The sequence below is a fragment of the Neltuma alba genome, unplaced genomic scaffold (genome assembly GCF_004799145.2).
Source record: "Neltuma alba isolate B1F8T4 unplaced genomic scaffold, ASM479914v2 tig00013220_pilon, whole genome shotgun sequence".
In the NCBI taxonomy this organism is placed as follows: Eukaryota; Viridiplantae; Streptophyta; class Magnoliopsida; order Fabales; family Fabaceae; genus Neltuma; species Neltuma alba.
The window spans coordinates 97,211-108,065 of record NW_021637521.1 but is presented as its reverse complement, the minus strand read 5'-3'; the positions used below and the strand labels follow the sequence as shown (position 1 = coordinate 108,065).

General features: G+C 32.8%; 3 protein-coding genes across 3 annotated transcripts; 2 read left to right on the top strand and 1 right to left on the bottom strand.

Moving 5' to 3' along the window:
* Positions 1-4,405: 4,405 nt before the first annotated feature.
* On the top strand, positions 4,406-4,861 carry LOC114735530 (isoflavone 3'-hydroxylase-like). Its single transcript, XM_028923232.1, has one exon. It carries the CDS (start codon positions 4,406-4,408, stop codon positions 4,859-4,861), a length of 456 nt encoding a protein of 151 aa, XP_028779065.1.
* Positions 4,858-5,301, top strand: LOC114735529 (cytochrome P450 81E8-like). The gene has a single exon (XM_028923231.1). It carries the CDS (start codon positions 4,858-4,860, stop codon positions 5,299-5,301), a length of 444 nt encoding a protein of 147 aa, XP_028779064.1.
* A 2,554-nt stretch (positions 5,302-7,855) lies between these two features.
* Positions 7,856-10,644, bottom strand: LOC114735532 (cytochrome P450 81E8-like). Its single transcript, XM_028923234.1, has 2 exons — positions 9,751-10,644; positions 7,856-8,581 (listed from the first exon to the last, which is right to left on the bottom strand). Exons 1-2 carry the CDS (start codon positions 10,642-10,644, stop codon positions 7,973-7,975), a joined length of 1,503 nt encoding a protein of 500 aa, XP_028779067.1. The 3' UTR covers positions 7,856-7,972.
* Between the last annotated feature and the right edge of the window lie 211 nt (positions 10,645-10,855).

The following is a 10,855-nucleotide window of genomic DNA, read 5'->3' as shown; positions in this document are numbered from 1 at the left end:
AATCCCTTAGCAAAAGCTCTTCGCTCATGTGTGCTCGGGCATATGAAAGGATACTTAGTATTACCTCATGTACTTATATGAGAACTAGTTAATTAATTTAAGTAGATTAAAAATTAATTAAATTAATTATTGTAATAAATAGGTGTTGTCTTTCATAAAATACTCTTACTAATACATGTATTAGGTAGAACTATTATTGATAAAATATTAACATGCGCAACTATTTCAAGGACTACCATAAAAAAAAAAAGAAAGATAAATATTGATTAGAGAATTATTGAGAAGCTTCAATCTCTTAAAAACATCCTCGACCCATCCTATACTGACTCTCTAAATATGAATTCCTCCTCAAAAAAGTTGGTTGAGATTGGGCAGTAGGTGTGTTGGAATGATGAAGCTACCCGCTCTGAGACAATGAGGCAGTTTGAAAACTTTGTTTTGTTAAAAAACGAGGATACACTCCCCATATATTGCTGCGGAAATTATGGGAATCAATGAAGGAATGCACCTAAGTTGGAATCACAATTACCGAAAAGAAATTGTCTCTAGCCACTGTGCAGAAGCATTGCAATTTATTAATAGCAACCTAACTCACCGTCATCCTCTCAATGGCTGGATCAAATGTATTCACAACCTCCTAACATGTGACAAGACTTTTGCCTTCGATTCTTTGGCCGGCCAAGGTTATCAAATGGATGTTATGAAACTGTCATTATAAATGTTGCTCCTGTGGAATACAAAGCCATTCTCGCCTTAGAAAATTGTATTCTAGGCTCTCTTTAGGAAGCTAGACTCTAAATATTTTCACGCCGTCTTTTATTCCATAATAATAATAAGACGTAAACATGCACATTTTCACTTTTGAAATGACCAAAGTTCGAAGTGTGCGTACGCGCACACATATATAGAAACTGACAAATTATTAAGGGTGATAATATGGACCAACCAACAAAAGGTTAAGTCGCGCGGGTTGACAAGGCCCATGTAATAACGGGTTGGCTTCTCGTCATGGTGGGTTGCCAACTTGCCAACTATTATTTTTAAAAAAAATAATTTTGTCATTTTTAAATATTTTTCTTATACAATGTAAATAAAATATAATGAAATTTTATTTTTTTTCCTTTAAGTATTTGATTGAAAACACCAAATAAATGATAATGGTTTTTTTTTTAATTTTTTAGATAGGATATAAAATATAATAATAATTATAATAAGTAATAAAATCAAAAAAATACCAAAAAAAAAACGCAGGTTAATCTGCGGGTTGGTGAGCTAACTTGCGGTAAGTATGGGTTTAAACAATGCGGGTTAAAAATTTTATTTGCTGGCCAACCCATCTTTTTTGGTGGGTTGGCGGGTTGGACCCGCAGGTCCAACTCATATTACCAGCTCTACAAATTATAGTAACTTTAAGGCAATTGTGGTCAAATATGAATATCTAAAACCGATTTAAATGGTTATATTTAACATTTTTAATTTTAAATAATAATTAAAAGATTATTTTTATTTCAAATTCTATATCTATTAAAAATAAAAACATATTAAAAATATAAACATTAGGTAACATTAAATTAAATCTGACCTTTCCAGTTTTAATTTGGATGGTTAGAATAGTGCTCATCAATTTAATTTCTTGGAGCATGAGTAGCATAATGCACTTTTTCGCCCCTTTTTTTAACTGATTAGGTGTGTTGCTCGAACATGATAAATTAAATATCAATATGGCCAAGTTTAACCTCTTAACTGATAAGCAGGCCGGAAATAGAACTCTAACAAACATTTATTTATGAATTGACGAATTGAATGATTGTTTTAATAATATATTGAGAGAAATTTTTTATAGTGTTGATAAAAATGCCTAACATTATATCTGTTAAAACAAAATAATCGTTTAATCTTTATAATTTTGATTTAATTAAAATTGAGTCCCTAACTTTTGATTTTGCGCAATTTAATTTCACTAAATTTAAATCATTTAAAATATTAATTCTTATATTTTAGAAAATATTATAAAAACTAAACTATTTCTTCGACATTATTAAAGATTTAATCATTTAGAATTGAAAAGATTGTATTGAGTTAAAAATTAGGAGAATTGGTACAAAATTTTAGATAAGAAGCATAATTATGAAAAAAAATCTCAATAACAACATAAAAGTTTATAATAATAAGTTCTAGAGAAAATTACAAATAAAGACTTTTAAATATGTAAAATTATGATTTGGGACCTTTAATGTGGAAAATAACAAATAAGGACCCGATCTCAAATTGTAAATATAAAACCTTGGTGAAACGTCTGAAATACCCCTCAGTCAAATAACAAGTTGACTAGGAAAAATGACAAATTTACTTTAACAAATGACAATTTCAGTGGACCAAATCACAACTTGACTGAGGTTATGCAAAATAACAAGTTGACTATGAAAACTGACAAGTTCATTTTAGTGAATAACAATTTCAGTAAGCCAAATCACATTTTATTGAGGGGTATTTCAGACATTTCACTAAGATTTTATATTTACAATTTGAGATCGAGTCCTTATTTGCAATTTTCTCTAAGTTCTAAGTTGATAATTATTTTTTCAAAAAAAAATTTAAAGACTTAACTTATTTTAATCAAGAAGTAGCAAAAATATTTGGCATTATTCGTGAGATTTGTGTCAATTGTGGGGGACCCAGTTTGAACAGAGCACGTGATAGGGTGATGATATAGGCACTGGGTAGTCTGCCCTGCTTTCAGACAAGATAAGACCCTTGTCAAAATCTACATCAAAAAACGCGGCGCAAACCAAAACGACATAATTCCAAGAAATAGACAAATTTTGCCGACCCTCAAGAGCCTTTAGCTCCTCGCCACGCCACGACACGACAAAAGTCGAAGAAGAGTTCATCTCTATATTCTAACAACCAATCCACCAGATCCATGTTCACGAGCGCAATCAGTATTGTAGGAATGAGCAACTAAACTCATCAAAATTTGTTTTGTTCAGATTGAATTCTTTTTATGGTTAATTTCATTCAATTGCTACTGTAGACAATTAATATTAGTCCATTCACAAAAAATTCTAAAATTATCAAAATTCAAAATTTGACGATTTACAATAAAAGTTAAGCAATTTGCAACTAAAATTTAATGATTTATAAAAAATATATAATAAAATTCACAACCCCAAAATACTATTGTTGGTATAAGTGACAAACAATTCAAACAACAAAATTCAATGATTTGTAAGAATATAAGAAAATTAACAACTCCAAAATAAAACAAGGGTATTTTTATCTTTTCAATCATAAAATTTTGGTCCTTGGGAGTGCAATGAAATTTTAGAATTTTTGAGAGTTGACTAATATTAATTATCTAGTGAGAGGTTAAATGAAATTTTTTGTTTTATTTTTTTAAAAACAATTATCTTAGTGGATATAGAATCTAAAATAAAGATAATCTCTTAATTATTTTCTTAAAAAATAATTTTTTACTTAAAAATAATTTATTAAAAATATTAAATCTCTACTGTCCAGATCAGATCTAGATGGTCTAAAGTGCTTATTGAGTGATGAGCACAATTCAAATTTGTGTTCTCCTTACGGGATAAGATCCCTTACCATCTCAACCAACAACTTGTTAGTAAATTTAACTTAATTTAACTAAGGAGCAATAATAAACACATACTCCTCCCGATCCTATGTCCTAAATACACATGAGTTAGTTAAAAAATTTACTTTAATTGTAAATATAAGATTTTAATCATTTTGCCTTAATTTGTAATTTTTTTTATGAATTCTACTTATTGATTACACCTATTAAAAAAAATTTCAATTAAAGTAGAGTAGAGTTTCAATGAAGATGATTAAACTAGTATTATAAAAAAAATAATTTACAAATAATTAATTCATATTAATTTTATTTTATATTTATAAATTAATTAACTAGTTCATGTATAAAAAGAAAAAAGTATATATAATATATATGTGTATCAAATGAAGTAACTTGAACTTCTGATTTTTGTAGGACATTCCTTAGATCTAAGATTAATGGAAGCATTTACTTAGATACTACTTTCGATCTTAAATATAATAGCTAATTGAATATTTAATTTGATTCTAAATATAAGATTTCAATCTGTTTTGTTTTTATATTCATTCATTTTTTCAAAGTAATGCCCATAATGATTGCAATATTCAAAGTTTTTCATTCTATTACATATGACTAAAAAAGATATTTTGATAAAGATAATACTAATTTATTATAAATAATTATTGAACTAATTTTTTAAATATTGCAAATTAGTTATACTTAGTATTGCGTAAGCTCAAACGAGACACAAGCAGCCGTAAATATCACATGTATTCTTTGACCCAAACCCGTTCCTATCACTAAACTTCCCAAAGAAGGTATCGAAAAATCATGAGCTCCTTCTTATTCCATTATTTCCTTCTTTCTCTTGCTTTCTTCTTCACTCCCAAGCTCTTCCTTCAAAATAAGAAGCTCAAAAACATCCCACCTGGTCCACCTTCTGTTCCCTTTATCGCCAATCTCCACCAACTGAAAAAGCCACTTCATCGTGCCCCTCACCGGATTTCTCAACGTTATGGCCAAATCATTTCTCTTTGGTTTGGCTCTCGTCTTGTCGTCGTTGTCTCGTCGCCGTCCGCAGTCCAAGAATGCTTCAACAAAAACGACATCGTCCTGGCGAATCGGCCCCGCTTTCTTACCGGACAGTATGTTTCTTACAACTGCACCATCATAGACTTCGCTCCATATGGCGACCACTGGCGCAACCTCCGTCGCATTACGGTAGTCGAGATGCTCTCGAGCCACCGTCTAAACGCATTCTTGGAAATGCGAAGAGACGCGAGATGAAGCGCCTGGTGCAAAAGCTTGCTCGAGACTCACATAAAGAGTTCACCAAAGTGGAGATGAAATCAAGATTCTCCGAGATAAGCTTCAACGCTCTCATGAAAATGATTTTGGGGAAAAGGTATTGGACAGACGACAATGAGGTTGGGGATGTGGAAGAGGGAAGAAAATTTCAAGGGATTATGCATGAGTTTGTGCCAATAGCAGGGGCAAATAACGCTGCAGACTACTTGCCCATATTGAGGTGGTTTGATTATGATCACTTGGAAAGCAGGCTCAAGAGTATGGCCAAGGGAATAGACGGGTCCCTGCAAGGGCTCATTGATGAGCATCGAAATGCAAAGCACAAAGCAAACTCTATGATCGATCATCTTCTGAGTCTCCAAGAATCACACAACCTGAGTACCATAGAGATCAGATTATTGAGGGCCTCATATGGGTAAGAAATATTCATTCAATGCTTAAGGTAAGATTTACTTAACTGATTTGAGTAGATTAAGAAAACTAAATAACTACTTAATTCTAACAAATGTGATATCTTTTAGTTTTTTCTTTGAGATGTGCTTGAAACCTGGAAGAATTCGAGAATGCTGCAATAACTTCTTAACAGAACAGTGAAAATGAAAAAAAAAAATTATAGGATCTAAATGCTGTTCAAATATTATTTTGCTTATGATAGGATTAAATACATGAAGAAAAGGAATTATTTCAAGATTTGATTGGATTTTGGAAGTGTAGATCCATTTCGAAGCTTTTTTTTTTCCCAGCAAAGGACAATTGCTAAGCTACAAATCTTTATATCAGCCGCAAAAGTCATCGTATTATAATAAAATGTAGTAACTGTAAAATCCTGATTGTGTGAGCATTCACTAAATTAAGTCTAATTTTTTATGTTGTTTTGTTAATTTTTCCTGTAGGTTATGCTTCTGGCTGGAACGGATACATCAACTGTGACTTTAGAATGGACAATGTCTTCTCTATTAAACAATCCTGAGTGACAAAACTCGATTACTATATGAACTTATCACTATATTATCTATATAAAAAAGGGAGGGGTTTTAAGCTCAAGCTTTTCCTGTTAGTTTAAACTATTACAACTTAGGTAGCAAAAGGTTTTTTATATTATTAAATGGCTTTTACAAATTCTTAGAGTTTAAGGAAAATGGCAATGACATTAATTCGGTATTACGAGACTAAGGACAGATCATATTACAAAGTTTAATAAATAGGAGTAGATTATACTTTTGGGAGCACAATAAGTGCATGAATAATATCCCATAATGGTTATAACAATATTTTTACGGCTTTTTATATTAATTAAACTACTTTCTTGTGTTAGGATGCTTAATTAGGATGTTACTGTAGGATGTTATATAAACTTGTTATCACTGTTTTCACTCTTACAATTGTGGATTATTTAGATGGAAAGTGACATATGATTTGGTTATGTTAAATGGCTGTCACTGTTGTTAGACTGCTGTCTATTTTGATTTTGCACGTGTTTTTTACAACTGCAAGTTACATAAAAATTGCCAATATAAAAAATTCACAATTTATTTTAAAAATATATATATATTTTTGTCTATCCCAGCTAGAACAGACGAAAATATAGTACCCTATTTTGGTCTGTTCTTGGCTTCCGGCTAAAACAAACAAAAATAGACACCTTATATTTGTCCTAGAAAAGATGAAAATAGATGCACTATATTCATTTATTCTTCCTAGCAAACAATATTTTCGTTTGTTAAGAACTTTAGCCCAATTATTAACTATGCATATTTTCCCATCATAAGCACTTCCAAGTATGCATTAATTCACCAAAAAATTATAACAACTAAAGAAAAATGTGTTGAAATAATATGAATTTTGTAAGCTTAACAACAAGCTATCATATAACTTTTGGGAAAGTCCAACTTATAGTAAAGGTTCTGCAGAAAATTTTATAAATGCTTAATAATTTGATGGTAAGAAATATGCTATATATATATATATATATATATAAATATTTGCCAACAATATGTTTATATGTATGAATTATAAATGGTATATACATGCTTAAAGTTATTATAATATAATAGTCATGATATTATAAATGGTAGTATAACTATCAAGTTAAATGAATTCATTTATCGATGTCAGTTCCCTAACACCGTAATATCTATTTTTTCTCCTACTCCAATTTCTACTATATCTCTTATGCAGTAGCAGAAATGCATTTTTAATTGACGACGAATATAATATTTTGTACTAGTGCTGGTCTACCTTAAATTTTTAGGACGTGACACTATCCGTCCATGGAACTCTACCTATCGCTTCGTCTTTCACCACCAATGAATGGGATTTTGGCCATACATAGCATGGTCTGTAGCTTCACCGAAGAACAAACCCTCCAAAGCCATCGCAGCTACCGAAGCAAGAGATGGAAGATGAGAACGGACCGGAAGTGACAATGGTTAATGGAGAATGAAATGGAGGTGGTGGTCGGAGAGAAGAAATCAGAGGTGAGAAGCGGTGAGAGAGCCAATGGAGATTGATGTTGTGATTACTGACTAATAGTAAAACTGATACTTAATAGGCATTCCATGCTCTTTCAAACGGTGTTTTGATGCTCTAGGTAGCTTCAAGTGGAATCCTAGATTAACTCATTCACCTGTGGGATATGTCTCCTACACAGCTTTTGAAGGGATGTGCTCTCTTGATTGGGTTACAAAACCCCCATCCCTGCTTAACCTTTTCCAGGTGGCTCGGAGTTGCTTGGATTGTCCTCTTTCTTTTGCTTTTTCTGTGCTACCCTTGTTCATGGTTTTGTATTTCGACTTGGTTCTGTCTGCTCATATCTTGGGCTGCATTAATTTTTGTTTTGCTTCCTTTCTTGAATTCTATGTACTTCCAAACTTGAGTTTTAATACTATATTACTGTGGTTTGTGCAGGGAAAAAAAAAGAAAGAAAACAGAACTAGAAGGAAATTATTCTTGTACATGTAGATATTCCCATCGCTTATTGCAATAGATTGTAACAAATACTAAAAATGAACCATTTATATAGCATGAAACTCCTACTATTCCAAGCCTTTGGATACATAATTCCTCAACTTGGTTATCCTGGATAACCTTTTAAGAAAGAAGCATGTTAATGATTGGATGGCGTGCTCTACACATGGCCTCTAAAGGAATAACTTTTGGCATGGTGGCTCCTGCTCCTTCTGTCATGTCAATTTCTTCCTCACTTACCCGTTTCCATTCAAAGCATTGAATCAATAATCCCAAAGTCAAGCTCACTGTTCGTTGGGCTAAACTTTCTCCAGGACAAGCTCGTCTTCCCAACCCAAATGTAATTAGCTTGTTTGCTTCTCCTTCTTTCTCAAACCTCTCTGGCTTAAAACTCGTTGGATCACTCCATAACTGGGGATCTCTATGGTTAGCCCAAGCATTGATTAACACAATAGTTCCACGAGGAACATTATATCCTGAAATGGTGCAATCATTCGAAGCCTCATGTGCAATCAACAATGGTAGGGCAGGATGCAATCGAAGTGTTTCAGAGACAATGTTTTGCAGGTATGGAAGTTTTGAGATTTCTGGCTCATCTATTAATCGTTCTTGCCCTATATGTGTGTCTATTTCTTTCTTTGCTTTTTCCAACACATGAGGATTGTTTAATAAACTTGACATTGCCCATTCTAAAGTCACAGATGAAGTATCCGTTCCAGCAAAAACCATGACCTATAAGTCAAAATTAACAAAGTAATCAAAATCAGGGAATACAAATTTTATAATCAACTTTTAGAGTAAATTGAGTAAGTGGTCACATTACGATTTTAATGTATATAGTATATTTTGCGCTATGCTGCAATAAAAGGAGAAGGCAAATTCTTAATTAAAAGCTAAGTGATCTAAAGTACATGTTCTGCTTGACCATAAAAAAAAAGAAAAGTACATGTTCTGCGAGATCAATATCAAATTGTGCGATGATTTCTATCTGGGCTTTTTTTGTGTGTGTGTACAAAGACATAATGTTGTAGAGTTTTGCACTGCTCATAATGTACAGTTATGCAATTCCCTTTTTATCCTGGGGTCCATCTGTATTTCCAAAATCGAATTAAATACTCTCCCACACCCACTGTCTATCTCGATAGATATTTCCCTTTTCCTATTTACTTAATCCTTTCACAATATATGTACTGGCCAAAAAAACCTTTCACGAGATATATTAATTAAAAATGTACAAATAACATGTTTAACCTTTGAAACTTAATAACAAATCCCCCTAAACTATCAGGTCTATGCAAATAACTTCAAACTAATCAAAGAAAACTCTATTCTTCTTGTCCTATTTATAAATATTTACTTCCAACATGTTTCATATGGACTAAAGAAAACTCCAACCTTTATTAACTCATTTAAAATTCAACAACTTTTCAACTTTGTTCCTATTTAATATATATTATACCTCATGTAAATAAAGTTAATATAATAATAAATAAAAGATAAAATTATATATCTGTATAAAAAAAATTTCTTAGTGCCCTATAAAGAGGACCAAAAAATATCTTCTTTCTTTGCCCATTAAATAGGACTAGATGAGTGCTTTTTTATGCATATATAACCTCTCAAACTTGGAATTATATGCATACAAACCCATAAATTTTAGTTTATTTGCAAATAAATAACAAATAAAGTTAATGGTATGGAAATTATATGCATGAATGCAAAATTTCAGGGAGATTCATTATAAGGTGTTAAAGGTTAGGGAGGTTATTTACATATGACATAAACTTTTAAGTTATCAACTTCAACATAGGTTGCATGCAAGCACATCTTAATAAAATGTAATCAAAAGATATCTAACTGCGTGCAATAAAAAGGTAAAAGCATTCTTTACTTTCACTTACCAATATGAGGCCTTTAATAATCTGATCCGTATAGTACTCAGGCTGTGATTCTTGGAGACTCAAGAGATGATCGATCATAGTATTTGCTCTCTGCTTTGCGCGTCGATGCTCATCAATGAGTCCTTGAGAGAACCCATCGGCTCTCTTGGCCAAACCCTTGAGCTTCTTCTCCAAGTGACCAAAATCAAACCACCAAAGTATGGGCAAGAAATCTGCGCTGTTATTTACCCCTCCTAGCGACACCAATTCCTTTATAATCTGTCGAATCTTTCTGGCCTCTTCCACATCCCCAACCTCGTTGTCGTCTCCCCAATACCTTTTGCCAGAAATCATTCTCATTATAATGTTGAAAGTCAACTCTGAAAATCTTGATTTCATCTCCACTTTGAGGAATTGATCCTTGTGTACTGATTCTTGAGCAAGCTTTTGAACCAGCCGCTTCACCTCCTCTCTTCGCATTTCCAAGAATTTGTTGAGACGGTAGTTCGAGAGCACCTCAAGCGCTGTGACGCGGCGGAGGTTGCGCCAATGGTCGCCATAGGGAGCCAACGTTAAGGTGGTGCAGTTGTAGGCAACATACTCTCCGATGAGAAACCGGGGGCGATTTGCCAGGACGATGTCGTTTTTGGTGAAGCATTCTTGGACTGCGGACTGCGATGAGACAATGACAAAGAGGCGAGAGCCAAACCAAAGAGAAAAGACTTCACCATAACTTTGAGAAATCCTGTGTAAGGCTTGATGGAGTGGCTTTTCTAGTTGGTGAAGATTGCCGAGTATGGGAAGAGAAGGTGGGCCAGGTGGGATGTTTGTGAACTTCTTATTTTGAAGAAGGAGCTTGAGAGCAAAGAAGAAAGCAAGAGAAAGAAGGGAATAATAGAACAAGAAGGTGATCATTATTCTTAGGTAGTTCCCTTTTGTTGAGTACTTAATGGATTTGAGTCATGGAGACGTGTGTTGGTATTATATATAGAGCGGCTTTGCATTTGAGCTCACTTAATGCTTTCAATTAATCTTAAGGATACATGTCGTTCAAGACCCAAAAGTTCCAGCTAACTTCAGTCACTGATATATGAGCCAGTGTGAGATTTAGATTTAATCTTAAATA